General features: G+C 38.8%; 1 protein-coding gene across 2 annotated transcripts in view; it reads left to right on the top strand.

The window, feature by feature from the left end:
* Positions 1 to 17,178, top strand: part of LOC135210318 (uncharacterized) — a 74,032-nt gene extending 56,854 nt beyond the window's left edge. Inside the window, exons 5-12 of one of the 2 annotated variants that reach the window (XM_064243200.1) lie at positions 4,989 to 5,602; positions 6,763 to 6,967; positions 8,233 to 8,335; positions 10,024 to 10,145; positions 10,821 to 13,084; positions 14,258 to 14,435; positions 14,824 to 14,972; positions 16,423 to 17,178. In XM_064243200.1, the coding sequence (XP_064099270.1) occupies positions 4,989 to 5,602; positions 6,763 to 6,967; positions 8,233 to 8,335; positions 10,024 to 10,145; positions 10,821 to 13,084; positions 14,258 to 14,435; positions 14,824 to 14,972; positions 16,423 to 16,506 (3,719 nt within the window). In that variant the 3' untranslated portion in view covers positions 16,507 to 17,178. Of the gene's footprint in view, positions 1 to 4,988; positions 5,603 to 6,762; positions 6,968 to 8,232; positions 8,336 to 10,023; positions 10,155 to 10,820; positions 13,085 to 14,257; positions 14,436 to 14,823; positions 14,973 to 16,422 lie in introns of both variants that reach the window. The other variant, XM_064243199.1, reaches the window with a different exon arrangement.
* The last annotated feature ends 6 nt before the right edge of the window (positions 17,179 to 17,184 follow it).

Genomic DNA, 17,184 nt, shown 5'->3' with positions numbered 1-17,184 from the left:
AATTCACTTTAAGACTACGGTATGGTCAAGTCTTATGCACATACCGAGGTTAACTACAGAATTCCTAGTATCCTTACAAGGTTTCCTAGATTAATGCTGTTTACCACAATGTGACAGTATTATAAAGGATTCTAATACGGCAGCGCGCGATATATATAATTCTCTCATCCTTTCGAGAAACGCACACAATTTTTCCTTTTAAATTCGGATATTGCTCAAGAGAAGTTGGGTGAGTCGGATGGGAAACATTCTCTTAGTGACAGAAGTTGTTTCCCTGAATGGACTATACTACGTATATAAAAGTTTTTTCCCACTAAGAACGGAATTAACATGTGAAGGATGTCGGGTACCATAAAGGCATAGATGTTATGGCCACATAACCTAAAAACGAACTAGAAGGAAGCGCCAGCCTGGCGCAAATTGCGCCAGAAGCGCCTGCCGCGCCAGAAGCACCATCCAAGATATTTTCTCGTTTTAGCGAGTTATTAACCTAAGAGTCAAGTAGCCTCTCGGACAGCAGGCTCGGTAACGGCAAGATTCGTTCCTGATTTCGTTACCCATTTAATCAAAAAGGGGTCGCTTACAAGGAATGATGAAATGATTTATTTTAATCACTTAGGCCAATTCCACGACTCTCTCATATCGCAAAGAGCATCGAGAATCTCTTTTTTCGCCCCTGTTCGCGTTAACAAAAGAGAACCTATTTGGGAACAGACACGGAACGTAACGATCCTTAAGAGGTTCGATGCAAGATTTTGCATGTCCGTGAGAACCTTCTCGATCGAAGATAATAACTGTTAACGTATGTCTAACATTTATTGAAAAGAGTTGTGAGAACCTGCGGAAAGTCTTCTTCATAGATCTCTTTGTAAGGTAGAAGACGAACAGGCTTCCTTTAGACTGCTTCTTTTTCCTCGAACCAAGAGAGGTAGCAATATAAGACATCTTTAAATTTAAAGAAGTGGAATAAACTTTAGCCTTTTTTCCCCTAGTTATAAATCCTTAACAGATATTAAGATAATTGGGCGTCAAAGGAAGAGAGGATGTATGCCTCATTTTGGCCTTAGAGAGGTTGGATTCACAGAAGTCACGTTCTTCTCACAGCATGTTTCGTAAGGCTTTTCCAAGAGTATCTGGATATTGTATCAGAATCTATTATAAATAGACCTATAAAACCTCTCCACTCTGAGTCTGTCCGCGTGCAGACTGACCAGAAGTGGACATGAATGAGAGGTTTTTTCAAGGTAAATGACAATAGTCATGGCTAAGACATAGAATTGCTGCAGATCGTGCTAGATGGAACGAGGAAACTGTCCTCTTCCGATACCTCTGTGAACCACATAGCGAGGTTTTTTCTTCACTTTCAGAGGGAAGAATCACCTATGTATATATCTGCTATCAAAGAACGCAGTAAAAGGCCATACTCTGTCTCTACAAAGGGAATTAGAGATAACAGAGGATTAAGATCTTCGGGATCTTATACAATACCGCAATACGACAAGAGTAGGATATCATGTACTTCGAATGGGATTTTTTTTTGTGGCCACAGATTCCGTGTTCCGACAAAATGGAACTGCTCCTCATCAAACTTCTTTGAGGAAGTTTATGAAGGAATTCTTTGTTTCTCTTAGCCCTAAACGACCAAGAAGACAAGTGAATTTTTTGTGCATTGGAATCTCGCATCAGATTCAATGGAGACTCGGCAATGGGTTCTTGCCCAGCATAGTATGTCTGGCAAAAGAAATAAATCCCTCTATTCCTGACGCAACGCTTTCAGATAGAAGTTTAGTTGCCCAGGCAGGGTACTTACATTTTTCATCTACAGAAGAAGAGATGGTTTAAACGTTAGCCTACAGAGTCTTCGGGGTGCGATGAGGGCTCAAAATGCTTCCCAGAAGGTATTCAGAAGGATACAATAAGCTAGAAATCAGGGTTCCGCCCAATTTCAGCTCAGAGTCTCCTTCGACTTCCAGACTCCTTCCCTTCCTTCGGGCAAGGATAGGGAAGATTCTGCAACGAGGAACCTCATCAACATGTAAGAAGAGATCTCGTTAGCAAAAGAAGTGTTCACGAAGGATCCTCCTCGGAGGAAGACTCTTCTCTCTCGTATTGTTAGATATCCTGTCGTCTACTGGGTGTAGCTGACTAAAATCACCTCCCCTTGCCAGGGGCCAAAAGCTCAAAGGGGAAGAATTTCTTCCACCCTTCTCCAGTCTCCTGATAAACTACGTGGTTGTTCAGGACTCTCGGACAATGTAGCGCCAGCCAAGCGCCAAATGCCAATACAGGCGAAAAACGCCAGAGGCGGACAGTTCCAAGGAACTCTGTCATGGTCGGATACTGAGAAGGAGCGGGCCTCCAACCTGGCGCAAATGCGCCAGAGGCGAACAAATCGGACAGATATAAGAGTGTCCGATGTGGACATCGCCAGACAGCCTAGAGACTCTTCCAAGCTCGAAGCTCCAGCAAGTGTGGAGGAGCCAAGCCAGGCGCGAGGCGCCAGCCAGGCTCTAGGAGCCAGCCAGGCTCTAGGAGCCAGCCAGGCTCTAGGAGCCAGCCAGGCTCTAGAAGCCAGCCAGGCGCCATCCAGGTGCCAGGCTCCTTCAAGGCTAGGCTCCAGTCAGGATTGAGGATCCATCCAGACGCAAGGCTCCTTCCAGTAAAGAGAAACCTAAAGCTCTGTCATGTAAGAGGGCTAGTCCCCATTGATATGATACAGGTAAGGCTCTGCCATGTAAGTGGGTCAGCCCCCATTGGCACGATCCGAGAAGGCTCTGTCGTGTAAGCGGGCTAGCCCCCATTGACATGATCCAGAAGGGTTTGTCAGTCATAGGTCCCTACCTCGCTGAAACTCTTGAGGCATGCAGACTCATAGACAGTAATCATGAAGTCTTCTGCCAGGCTCCAGGTGCCTTCCAGGCGCAAGGCACCAGCCAGACGCAAGGCTCCAGCCAGGCGCGAGGCGCTAGCCAGGAAGGAGGAGCCAATCAGGCACCAGCCAGGCGCAAGGCGCCATCTAGGCGCGAGGCTCCAGCCAGGCTCTAGGCGCCATTCAGGCGCAAGGCTCCAGCCAGGCGCGAGGCGCTAGACAGGCGCTAGGCGCCTGCCAGGCACGAAGCGCTAGCCAGGCTCCAGGCTTCACCCAGAAGAGATCTATATCAAAGAACGCCCTGGCCTTCTTTGAGACATTGTGATCTCCTTAGCACTTGATAAGTGCATTGATGATTCCTTCAAACAGCTGAGAATTAAAAGCGCATGAAGTGCGAGCTTTTCCGAATTCTTGTTCTTTCCCTAACAATATGTCATAAGGACATATTAGCTGTCTCATACGGGAGATGCAACTCTGTGTTGCTTCCCATTATCCGAAGGATGTCAAGATAACCTTCGAGGGATCCTTCTCTCTTGGTTGATACGTGTCTGCGGATACATTGCTGGGATAGGGAGCAGATACTGATCCTTAACTAGTGAGTTAAATTTTATTTAACGTCGTGTTTTTTCTTTGGGTTGTTTGAAAGGAGTTTGTAGATAACTCTTTTCAACTTAAGCACTAACCCTCGTGTTAGGATCAGGTGATCGGGATCGGTGTTGTGCTCCTTAATTATGCCACTAGGCATAGGCATATTGTCATGTAAGAGGCTCTGTCGAGTAAATGGATAAGACCCCATCGACAGACCCACAAGAACTCTTAGCCATAGGTCACATCCTCGCTGAGGCTCTTGAGGCGAAGCAGATTCCTAGGCATTAGCCATGGAGTCTTCCGCCTGATCAAGTAGGAACCAAGGTTTTATTTATTTATTACCTACAACGTATGTTGTTTACCTGTCTATTCAGTAAATAGTTGTCTCTTTCCCACCACCAAGGGTGTCAATCAGCTAAGTATATATCTGCTGGGTAAGTTCCATGTACAAAAATGATATTGTTAAGATACAATAAAGTTTTGTACATACTTACCTGGCAGATATATACGATTGATGGCCCACCCAACCTCCCCTCAGGAGACAGGTGGAAGAGAAAATCTGGTTCTAGAACGGTAATCGTTCCTATTCCTGCCACCCAGCGGCAGGGGCGGTAGATCACCTGACCTACCTGCAGCGTGTGCCGCGAAATTCGAATTTCTGTCGGGGACGACGGAGTCTATAGCTAAGTATATATCTGCCAGGTAAGTATGTACAAAACTTTATTGTATCTTAACAATATCATATTCTATAAAAACAATGAAAGTAAAAGAAAATCATAGATCAAAGTACATATTTTTAACAACTGCAACAGCTCTTGAGAAATCAAATGCCTTCCTATCCCACCCCATCCCACACATTTGTAGGACCACCCTGCGGAAACATTTTCCTCAGCCTCCCACCCACCCAGTACCCTTTCCCAGTCTGTAAGCAGTGTTACCAACACTTCTTTCTGCCCCTACAACATCATTACGTATTGCCAACCATTGGAGCACGGTTTTTTCATTTTTATGAATTGTATATATATTGTACATATATATGTATTGGGGTGTTATAGCCCACTGGACAATGTTGAGGGTTGGGTAAGGTGAAAATGGATAGTCAAGGGACTACCATATACGTATTGCAGATGTTCATTAAAAATCATAGAAGTCTGCTGTATTTTCAATCTGGAATGTGATTACAACATTTCAAGGATTTTGTTGCTCACATGATGGGCTGCAGAGTTTAGCACCTGTAAGTGTGTCATGAATTGAGATCTTTCCTTACTATGTGAAAGTGAAGTATAAAAATTGAAGAAGAACCTGCCTATTGATTATTTCAGGACCTGCCAAGTATTGTTAAGTGTTTTCAATAACATTCCTTTTCATGGTAATGTTCACCTGATGTTTTATGTTTTTTATCCTATTTTGTAAATTTTCTTTTAAGTTTATGTGATTTTTTGTAATTAAGTGCTTGCAGTTTGATTGTAGGAAGCTATCAACGTAAATTCTGTAGAACTGATTTTATTTAATATTATGATTATAATTACAGATGACAGGCAGCCATCTGAAGAGAATGACAGAGTCATTCCAGTAAAGGATTCAGAAGATGATGAGTCTGTATCTGTCTCTGGTGCTACAGCTTTACCTCAAGAATGGAGTAATGGCATGAAATCGCACATGAGGTCAAACATTTTACCAGGGTCTGTCACTTCAGATGAAAGCTCTCCTCGACATGTCCGGCCTTCTACTTGGGACAGGCAATCAAAATGGGATGAAGATGAAAAGGAAGCTAGGAATGAAGAAGCCATAGGGTGGAAATATGCAACAACAAGATCTGAGAGCCTTTATAAAGACAAGCTAGGTACATTACATGTAGCTAAACAGCCTCCAGGCTATGCTGATGATCGTGATAGCCATCAGAGTGAATCTTTGTCTGACCATGAGCCCCACCAACTTTGTGCAAATGACACAGAGTCTCAAGAGGACAGAAGGCCTTATGGTCATCCTTGGACAAGTTCTGGATCAGAGAGTGCATATGAAACAATTCGTGAAAGACATCGACACGTAGATGAGGCGCTGGCATCCAGTTTTGAATTTTACTCCACATCACCACGTGACGCTCGATTGCTGGGCTACATTTCAAGTGAAGCTGAAAAAGACCAGGTAAAATCAGCCTGGATTTTAATTTTAGTTTCCCTTTAGGGAGTGAAAGGTCAGACTTGGAGAGTGGAGTGTATGACATATAATTAGTGTACAGTACAAACCATTGCTTAATTTGAGTTTACAACTTTTAATTTGAATAGATGGTCAACTAGAAATGTACTAAAAGATACCTAATGTCTCATCCTCATGTTCAGTTTGCTTACCTACACCTTTGTTTGCTCTCGTAACTTTTTTCACTATTTTATATATTACTTAGATTCTCCTGTACCATTCTTTTTTTTATAAAATGTAGAGCTCTTACATATTTTGCTGAGGCCACAGTATACCTCAGATAGCGCATTCGTAGCTAAGAATATAGGAATTGACAAGTCTTGAATGTTCTGATTTTATTAGTAGCCTCACTGCCCCCATACTCACTACTAAACAGTGTGAGATTAATTTTGTATGGTGTTTTTACATTGCATGGAACCAGTGGTCTTTGGTCCATGTAATAAGAAAAATTTGATTTTAGTTCTTATTTACTTATTGTTTTATTTTGGGAAACTTGTCTTAACAATGTTAACTTATCATGGTGAGGAGTTCAACCTACAGTTGAAGTTAGCTTGTATCTTTATGCCATTAGGTGTGATTGACATGAAAAATGAAAAAATTCACTTGGCTAACCTGCTAGGACAATATTTTTAGAAAAGATTATTGTGCTAGAGATACAGAATATAATGATTTATCACAAGTGAAACTGAAAAAATGAAAGGTTAAACAATAAAATATTTGTTATGTCTTACCTCTTTAAATGAAAGGTCAGAAGAAGATAATTTATTTTGCAGCATTGTTACAATTGTTTTCAGGTTATTATGTTGTTTGATACTCCATCATTTTAATTTTTTAAATATTAAATAGGAAAATCTCAGTTATTTTCTCTTTCATCTCTGGACCATTGTAAATCCCGTTAATTGATATTTAGTTTTATGGAAACTATTTACTTGATGTTTTCTGGTATCACATAGTGATGCTTAATTTTGTGTATGTAAATTGAATACTCCCATCATTTTTTTTTTTTTTTTTAGAAAAGTTACTTTCATAATGGGAATATTTTTTATTGCAAAAAAACAAAAAATAGGTGATTTTGTACACTACAGCACTTTTTACTTTTTCCAATTAAGGAGAAGAAAGTTGATTGTGTGATGGAGGACCAGCTAGATGAAGAACAAATTTCTGAATTGTCTCCTCTGAAGTCAGAGCTTCTTTCTGTTGAGGAATACTCTGCTCAGAAGTCAGGCAAATCTAAGAATCATTCTTTAGACAAAAATGATGGATGTGGATCCAGAGATGCAGCTAGGTTCATTTCTTCTTTTTCAAGCCATACAGGTATGAAGCTTTTATGTATCCAAAAGACAAATGCAGGCACTCCCCAGTTAACATCAGCGTTCTTTTCCCAGCCAAAAATTAGTGATAGCAGTACTAATAAACTGCTTAACGGCAACGTTAATTGGAGATCGGTGCTGGTAACCAGATATTGGCACTGAAAATCTAGTTAATGGTGTCGCTAGACAAGTTCTGTAGAATGGAATAGCCATTAATTGATGCCACTGTTAACTGGGGATATATACGTATATATATATACTATATATATACTATGTACATATGCATATACAGGCAGTCCCTGGTTATAGGCAGTCTTGGTTATCAGTGATCTGGTTTTATGGGGCTTGTGTAGTGCTGAAAATTGCCAAAAATCGGCAATTTTCAGCATGGAAATGCGCTGATTTCCGGTTATCAGCGAGTTTCACTTGTCTTCAAGCTGCCGGAATGGAAGCCCTGCTGACAACTGCAAACTGTCTGTACATAGACACATACATATACCTACATACATTTAACCCTTTCTGGAAGGGCATGATCATATGAGGAACTGGCTACCTCTTCTGAGTATTATTATTGGTTGTCACAGTTAAGATGAATGTAGCTGGGGGAATGCAGTGCCTCTGTAGCTCCAGGATGTCTTTTTATTTGCTCATAAATACATACACCCATGGATTGATGTTAGTTTTAATTCTTATCTTTTATGATAGAAGTTCAGCTATAATTGTAATTTTGCAAAGTGCAAAGAAATATTAGAAAAAAATTTATACCTCACAAATAGGTACTGCATCTCCCCATCTCAGTAAATCTTGTAAATATTTAAAAATAAATGTAATGCTCAGAATTTGTTACTGATGTTAGTTTTATCTGTTATGATATTGCGTGAGCTGTAATTATAATTTTAAATAGAATAAAATAAATTTTTAAGAAAAATATGTTTAACTTTGTAAAATTAGCATGTTTTTACAAGGGTTGTAAATATTCACTTGCAACTTCCCACAGAAGGTACAGAAAATTTTTTAGGACTTTTTTTCTTTACACCATATGCGTTTGCATATCTTCCTTATTCTATTGATGTGTTGTTACTTAAATTGGCCAACTTTGAAGTTTGCCCCAGTCTGGGGGTGTGCTTAATATATATTTAGCTCATTCTGTAATTAATAGTCAATACCAAGAGTTAGAGCAGGCTGAATTCCTGTCTTTGAGTGCCATTTTCAAAGATTACGTTTTTTAAATATTCACAACATAGTATATATTTTCATTCTTCTTTAAAGATGAGGATCTCAGCAGCAGTCAATTATCATTCATTAAGCTCCAGAAACATCGTTATGTACGGAGAATACAGCATTATATAGACTCCTTGGAAAAACTTGAAAGGTAAGAAATTTGTAGTTTGTAACAGAGGTTTTTTTTTGTCTTGTATAATTGAATTGTAATTTTGGCAATTATCAAGTTTGTGATAACTTTTATATTAGTCAAATGGGGAAAAAACATTGGAGAAGAGATCAGAACAGCATAAAAGAGATGTAAGAAATGTGCAGGGGAACTGTGAAATATTTGTATACATGTTAGTGAAACAGGGCAGAAGGACAAAAAATAGTTATTCTAATAGTGTAGTGGAGAGAAACATCAGTGATCTAGTTTTATAAAAGAACTTGAAAGTATTATGGGCAGGCTTCTCATGCTAAAACCATCTCAGAATCAGAGATGATGGATAAAGAAACTGAAGCAGAAGTTTGAATGCAGGCTACAGAAGATGTCTGAGAGGCAAAGCTAGATGTAGAAGTTGTATTACCTTCAAAAACACATTAAGATAGATATGGATACAGTGCAAGTCTTTGATGAAGAGGTGTTGGTAAGAGAACTGTGGTATAGTACTCTAAGAGGTAGAAATAAGTCTATGGGGGGTAGTAATGCAGTAGTGTGAAAACATGAGCTTGTTTCAAGTCCTGCAATGGGTATAACCAAACTTATCATCATTAATGTTTTGATGTGAAGCCTTTCTGTTATGGTGTAAACATATAGGAACTCAAACTGATGTACCAAATGCAGATTTTTTGAAAGTGAGAGATCACTAAAAGCTTCCCAAATTTAACACTAGAAGGAGGTAAAAAAATAGAATGAAATTTCAAATTGCTAAAGTAGTTGCAAAAATGAAGAGGGTGAAATAGTCAGAAACATTACTAAGGAAAATGCAGTGAGTGGTAACCCAGGCTATGTTGGTCTTCAAGGAAACAAGAAATTAACAAAGTGCTATCAGAAGCATTATGAGGAAGGTGGGTAGAGAAATGAAAGCCAAAGAAGCTGGCCTTTCCAGGAGGAGTGCTAGCTATTTTTCCATCAAAATTAGGAGAAGAGCTCAATAAGAGATTTTTAAGGAAATTTTTAAAAAATTATAGGTTATGCAACTGGGAACATTTCCAGTATGCTATCAAAATTTTTTCTAGTAGAGGGAAACTTTTTCCTTCAAATAGAGAATTACAGTCTTTTCTAACAGTTTTAAAGTAGAGTAGATGTTGCTTGATATTTGGGAAATAGCAAAATAAGAGTTGTAGAGGAGAATGTTTGCATATAAGGGAGGATATATATTTCTGCCAACAAGCATATGTATGTATGCTCAGGGTTTTGGGCACTGAAGTAGCTATTGCCCTATGGAAAATTTAAAATATAATATTAAGTTAGTCTTAAGGATTATCAAGGTGTCATAGAAGACGTTTGTGGAGGGAAAAGTTTGGGAGAGGCAAAGGAATAGCTGCAGAAATGATTGCTCATAACACATGAAAAGAACAGATATTTTTGAGTAGTTAGAAAGATTGAAGATGGGAAAAGATAAAGATATTTTCTGCCTATGATAAAAAAAGAAGTGTGTAAAGAAAAGTATAGTCAGTGAAATGGCAGCAAAAGGAAACAATGATAGCAGAAAAACTAATAGCATGTAAACTCATTTAATATTTGGCACCCTAAAGGAAGGAAACTTCTGATATTTGAAGTGATTTTGTATATCAAAGTCATCTTGCAGATTGTTTGTTTCAACATAATATAACGTCAGTTTTTCTTTTAAACAGGGTCTTGGTGTCACAGTTTGGGGACAGTATCGGATCTGAGAAGAGCTTCCAAAGATATGTTACTGAAGGACGTTCTCATACAGAATCTGATTCAAACAAGACTCAAACAAGGGATATTCTTGGTCAGTCAGGTAGAGTATGTATGCTACATGAGCTATAGAGAACTTAGTCTTTTCCTTGATTTTACTAAAAACAGCAGTTATAGTTAACAAGAAAATAGCAGTCACATTGGAAAACATGAAATTGTTTGGGGGGTTTATATGGAAACTTCATTCTCATAAAATAGCTGGATAAATTGCTTACAATATTATTCTTTCATGAAGTACCATTGAAGATGGCTAAATTGATGAGGAATTTACTCTCAGCCAGCAATGAGAAAACTCTTTGACTATCACCAAAATATTTTGTATGTTAGCTTTAGAATGTGATGAGTTAAAAGCAGTAGTAAATGCTAGTTAAAAAAAAAGAATTGAATACCTGATCATGGTGGAAAAGTCAACCCAAAATGTCAAGGAAATAGAAAGGTTTCTAACCAACAGGTTAGCTTTGGGAATAAAGTGTCTAGGATTTGTCAAGGCCATGAATGTGAGTTATTTGCAAGTCATTGTTGTGTTGTGACTTATTTTCTATATTAATAGCCTTAACCATTACAGGGCCAAGTTGATACTATAAACAGATCACTGAATTTTGGAAATTGTAAATATCTAATATCAGTTTTGATCATTTGTGCTCTACCATGGTAGGACATTCCCTTAATATTATGTGTGGTACTTACTTGGCTTGTCTATTTCTTCCAGGAACAGCCTCCAGTAGCATAGCATCCAGTGATCTCAGTGATGATGGGTTTCGTAGAAAAGTCCTCCTCCCTCGCTGGCGCAGAAAAGGAGTCCTATCAAGAAGTAATGCTCATGCTGAAAGTCATGATATTCCATCCATATTAACAAGGAGATCTGAAGAGGGAGCTGTTGGCCCCTTGCAACAGTCTTCTCTTGTTTCATCTCCCAGGATCAATATGAGTAACAGAAGTTCAGATATTGTCAGCTCAAGAACTTCAACGCTTAAGCAAATTGAAAAGGAAGTGAGAATGTTGGCTCTAGCTGAAGAGAAATCGCGGCATGCTGTTCGAAAGAATGGAAAACCAAAATCCTCAGGGAATAGAAAAACGGGTCGATATGATATGCAGCGAATGCAGCGGGAAGAGCCTCGTGGGGAAGAGGATCCAGTAAGGTCACTCGTTTCTAGCAGAAGAGGAACCTTGGATAGTAATCTCTCAAGCAAATTCTGTGCTCCTGACCATGCACTGAGTTCAAAAGGACCTACAAAGAAGAAAGAAAGAGTTCACAAAGTTGCAGATGCAAACCAGGTATCTGAAGAAGAAATTTCCAGCCAAAGTATTTCAGACAGTCAAATATCCAGGCGAGGGGATGGAAGGGAAACTGGAGATGCAAAGCAACAACCTACAAGTCAGGCTGCTGTTACAGCTTACAGTGCTAGAACCAGTTACAAACAGAGCAGTGTAGTTAATTCATCTTCTAATAGAGATAATCCTCCGCCAAAATCTAATTCAGTTCAGACGTTACGATTAGATTTTGGACAGATGTTTCCAAGTACTGATTGCCTTAGTTCAAACTCATTTCTTGATGCACACAGTGTAGGAATACAGACTGGAACATCATTACTGTGCCTTGATGACAGAGAAAACGTATGTCATGGTAAATTATCTTGTGTTACCTCATCTCGTAGTCAGAAGAATAAGAAACAGAGAGATTCTTGTACCAGTGTTGTCTTGGAGAAAGAGATTGCAATGATTCAGGAACCACAACCAACAGGTAGTGGTGATTTACATGATCAAAGCAGTTCTGAATCAGCAGTGATGGGCATCATAGACAGAAACATTCCTACTGGCAGTAGTTTTGATGGTCAAGACAAATGTACATTACAGCCATATGGGGAGGGAAAGGTGAAGGAAAAGAGGTCAGAATATAGTGACAAGACAGAAATAATGATTGCCAAGAATTTAGAAGCTGAAGATAATCAGGAGGTCAGTAAGAAAATGACACATTCATATCAACCATCAAATGGACAATATAATGCAGAGACAAGCAATAGTAGATCAGCAAAAGGTTTGAAACTAGCAACTACTTCTAGAAGTACTGAGCAAAATTTAATTGAGCTAAATGTGCTGCACTCATTACCTCATTCAGGAAGAACTACAATTATTTCAAAACAGAAGGCTTCTGCTGGACAAGGAAAAATTCAAGAGACCCTGTCTAGTTACAGCTCAGAGGAATCTAGGGTATCAGTTTGTGAGGCACAAAATGAAGTCTCTGACATTGATTATAATTTAAATGAACATGGTCAGCCCAAAATAGGACCCTCAGAATCAAATTTCAAAAACCAAGAAAAAGTTGTAACTGAAAATAATAATTCCAGTTCCCCTGCTAAGGTGTACCATGAAAATAATAGATCGTTGTCATTAGCAGTAAAAAATAGACGTACAAATGAAGAGTCCTCTTGTCTTCAAGAACTCTCTGACAATGTGCACATTCCAGAAAGAGATATGGACCATGATACCAGAAGTTACAAAGGGAGTCACTATCAGCTCCCAGGTGCTGTACAACAGCAAAATGAATTGCAAAAAACTATGTTACATAGAAGTTCTCAAAATAATGGATATATACATGGCAAACAAATGGATCAGTCATCTGGTGTCATTCAAAGTTATGGCAGTGAAGGGGATGTTGTTCAAAAGTCAAAAAATTGTTTGGTGGTAATAAATAGCAATCAGTTAATACCATCTAAGAACATGGTTGAAAGTATCAGTGAATTAGGTGTTGCTCATGTCAGTAATTATGCTGGTAGAGGTTTAGAACATAGCACCAAGCAAACTTTAGATAGTGGTCAAATCAGTGTTCATGCATCAAGTAAGAAAACACCTGTTACTTTTGAAGTAAATGTTAATGACAAGGAAAATGTTTACAAAGATGTACTCAAGAGCAAAGTTAGTTCACACCAAGAAACAAGATTGTGCATCAACACTACGGAGAATATAACTCTACAGGTAAGTGCTACATTGCCCTCCAGACAGCCAACGTATGGTTTCATGTGGTTTTGAAGAGTTGGGATGCTGCACTGTCCCAGCTTTCTAGGTATATAGGACCAGAGTTAGCTTGAGCACTGTGGAGTAGACAGTTGCTGGGATCTGCCTCTCTCTTTCTTCAGTGAGGGGGAGGCTGTGGTGGACAGGCTTAGATTCATGAACAGTGACAAGCTCATCCACCAGGCAATGTCACAATAGACTTCTTGCTCTTCCTGAGGCACTGTAGCGTGGCCCTTGGGGAAAGCTGGCCCTGCTTCATCGGGTCAGATAAAGTCCTAGACTTCCTCTCCCCATTGTAGAGGAACCTTTCAGCCTCCCGTCAGGTCTCAGAAAGCGAGGCAAGGGTAAGAAGAAGGGGGGAGGATGCTAGAGGTGACATTCCTCCCAACTTGCTCTCAACTTTCATCACTTCTGTCTTTCCTGTGCTTTCACTTCCATTAATCTATGGTCATCTCTTGCCTCCTGTCTCATTGTTCTTCCAACTCTCCTGGTGCCCACAGGAGACAGCTGATACAGTTACATCCTGTTCTTCCCTGGTTGGCACAAAGAACAAGTTCAAACCAGTTTTTAAAGTATTACTCTATTCAAAACATAAATCTGTATATCCTGTTCTTCCCTGGTGGGCACAAAGAACATGTTCAAACCAATGTTTAAATTATTACTCCATTCATAACATAAATCTGTAAAATATGAGGATACAGTATAGTACAATGTTTGATTGTTAAAGTGTTTGACCAAGGAATGAGTACTATTTTACTATTTCTGTATGAGTAACAGAGAGTCTTCTCACAAGGTGCCAATATGATTCATTCAGTAATAAAAATAACAGAATATCCAGGACAGTTCTGTATAGAAATTTTTAATCACTAATTATTATTGTAATTAGTAAAATGCTGCTGTCTTGGAAAATATTACAAATATACATACAAATATTTTCCTTATTTAAACTTTTTGTTAATTCCATTTTTAACATGGTTCCTCCTTTTTTGCGATACACCAAACTGATTTATGGATGCATTATCATTATGATTCATTTCAGTGATTAAGATACTGTAAGTAAGAAAAACTGATGATTTTCAGAAAAGGCTAGAAAACAAATTCATGATACTAATCCCCTTTTTATCTTTTTTAAAGGAAGCCTTGCTGAAAGCTAGGCCAGACTATGTACGTGAAGCAGGGGAACGTCGAGCTCTGATACGTTTGAAGCAGGAGATGCGTCAGGTTGCCCAAAGTCGAAACCATGATATTATATCACAAATTCCAACTAATCTTCAAACACCGTCAACATTGCAAAGATTTCTCTATAAACCAGGTTCGTATGTGATGTTCACTGAATAGCTGAAGTGGAACATCTATTTAATGTGTTGTCAAAGGATATGGGACTTCCCTCTTTCAGTAATGCAACCAGAGTTGAGAGTCTCACATATTGTCGTATACTGAAATAAAAATTGTCTAGTTTTATTTCTGACCACTTAGGGTTTCTGTATAATAGTTACTACTACTTCCTTCTGTTGTAGATATGTAGTTAGGCAGTTTGTCATTCATGTAAGAGGTCACTCATTTAGTTGTAATAATTTTTCAAATAAATCCTGAGTTTCAGGATCATATGGAATAAAATTTGTACAAAGCTGATTTTATTGGTTGATATACTGTGTTGTGTAATAATACATAGGCCTAAATGAGGATCTTGTTTCTTGCAGATATTGCTCCGTTGTTTTCATATAGAGATATACGGGAGCAGAACCGTCGTTTATATCAACTTCTCCCTGAGGCAAATATTAAACAGATTAGGTCACATTGCACTGCTAAGGATCGCACAAACAGACTGATAGCAAAAATGTATAGTCAGGTAATTTGCAAAATCCTTGCTTACAATTTTTAAGACTTGTGTAAGACATTACAAGATCTGATAATCACAAGTGATGTGTCCTCGACTTACGGCGGGGGATCTGTTCCACCACTGCGCTGTAAGTTTATTTCTGTCATAAGTCAGTTTTTCGCCATTATCAGCAGTGTAACTTAACTGTATGAAGTTGCAGCGCATGAAGTGCCGTTAACTTGATGCCTATTCTTGCCATTAGCACTGTCAGTGGTGCTTACAGCACCTTACATTGTTATAACATCAAGTTATGGTAGCACTGTAAAACATGGTAAACTGCGCTGAAAAAGCGCTGCAAGTTGATGGTGCCATAAGTCGAGGACGCATGTACGTACTTACCTTTTGAATATCATGCAACTTTGAAAAGGAGTGGGGTTGCCCTTTTCAATAAGGGGCTCCACAAATATTCTTAGCCTATGTTTGATTGAGTAGTTTGTTGTGCTAGGGTGTATGAAAAACGGACCTTCTGGAATGTTTGCCATACCTCTAGGTAACCTTAAGAGCTTGAACTGGGTGTAAGTGTTATTTGACAAATTGAGTTCCCTGTCAGAACAGAAATTGTTCTATAAAGACTTGTTATTCTTGGCCAAGAGTGATAAGCCAGGAGACAGTAATAAATGATTGGCTGTATGAGTAATGTAGCATTACCCCTGTCTATGAGAGCCAGTTTACTAATGCGAGCTCCTGATGTAAAAGCAGTCGAGAAGATTGCCTTTTGCCGGATATATGTTGTAGCTGTATTGGGTCCAGTGAATTAAGGAGTTATAAGAAGCCTAAACACCTCATTCAGGGACCTGGGAATGGGAAGCCTTGCAGAAGCAGGTCATCACTGTAAAAGACTGGAGAAGGGAAGTAACAATTTCTATGTTAGAACCAATTCTAAATCTGTAAAACAAGGGTTCCACAATGATGTGTTGCATGCCATTTTTGTTATAACAGCAAGGCACATTTTCAAAAGGATATACCATAATAAAACATAGAAGTATTCCAACAGAGATCTCAACTGGGCTCTCAGCATGGATATGATCTAACCATATTATCCATATGGACAGGTAATATTGTCTAATACCTCATTCAGGGACCTGGGAATGGGAAGCCTTGCAGAAGTAGGTCACAGCAATGCAAAAGATTGGTGAAGGGAAGGAACAATTTCTATGTTAGAACCAATTCTCAATACAAAAAACAACATCAACAATGGCCAGGCTTGTAACGTGTGGACCACTAGACTGGTGCTAAATGCATCAACTGCAACTAGAGGATCTTGTCTTTCTCTGTGAAGTGTTTGATAATTTGTTTGGATACACTTAAGGCAGCTGTAAATTAATGAATTTGTTTATGAAACAATTTTGTTCTTAAGAAATTTTAGTGTTGCTGTATTTTATCTTGTACAATGATTACAGTATTCAAATTTCTCTTTCAGAAATTAAGGAACAAGGTACTGAAGGGTCAAGTATCTCATGCACACAAGGATATTGTTTCAACCACACCGGTACAGAGGAAGTGATATATTCTTGAATTGAAATTTTACAAGAGTACATGGCTGAATCTTGATTGTTTTTGTTATCACAGTATCTCAAAAACCTTAAAAATGAAAAACTATTCAGTAAATGACCTTAATATTAAGTTATTCTTTTAGGTATACAAACCATAGCATTTTATGTAGTAGTTTTCCTTATTAAGTTATAATGGGTTGTTGAAACTTGGTTTCTGATGGTCGGCGGATGAGTGATGGGAACAACCTACCCACCCACCATCTGCAATCATCAAACACCCTTTTCTTCAGCTGCAATTGAGCTAAAGACATTTTCTGTGCTCTGACTGATTGTTGGGTTAAAACTACTTTTATCATTGTTCATTCAATGTATGGTCTTTGTGGTTTTGTTTTGTTTTGTTCGAGCAGATTTCAACAGGAAAATTGAACAACTAAAAGGTGAAGGTAAGTGGATGTTTGGCCTCTTTAATGTCCTTGAAATTAGCGTAGCCAGCTTTTTGTTCTGCCTGGGTGTAGGCGTTTGCTGGCTAGTCTCCTTGGTAGTGGAGAGGTCTGGCAGCAGTGGATAAAGGCCAAAAGATGTTCAATGCTATCTTTGAAGGGGATTACTCCTGCTTTCAATATTGCTGAATCTCTAGGTTTCTTCCTCTTGGACTAACCTCTCTCTCTTCTGTTCATTCTTCTCTTGCT

The sequence above is a fragment of the Macrobrachium nipponense genome, chromosome 39 (assembly GCF_015104395.2).
Source record: "Macrobrachium nipponense isolate FS-2020 chromosome 39, ASM1510439v2, whole genome shotgun sequence".
NCBI lineage: Eukaryota > Metazoa > Arthropoda > Malacostraca > Decapoda > Palaemonidae > Macrobrachium > Macrobrachium nipponense.
Note: the sequence above shows the minus strand (reverse complement) of the source record. Positions and strands in the feature narration are given on the sequence as shown.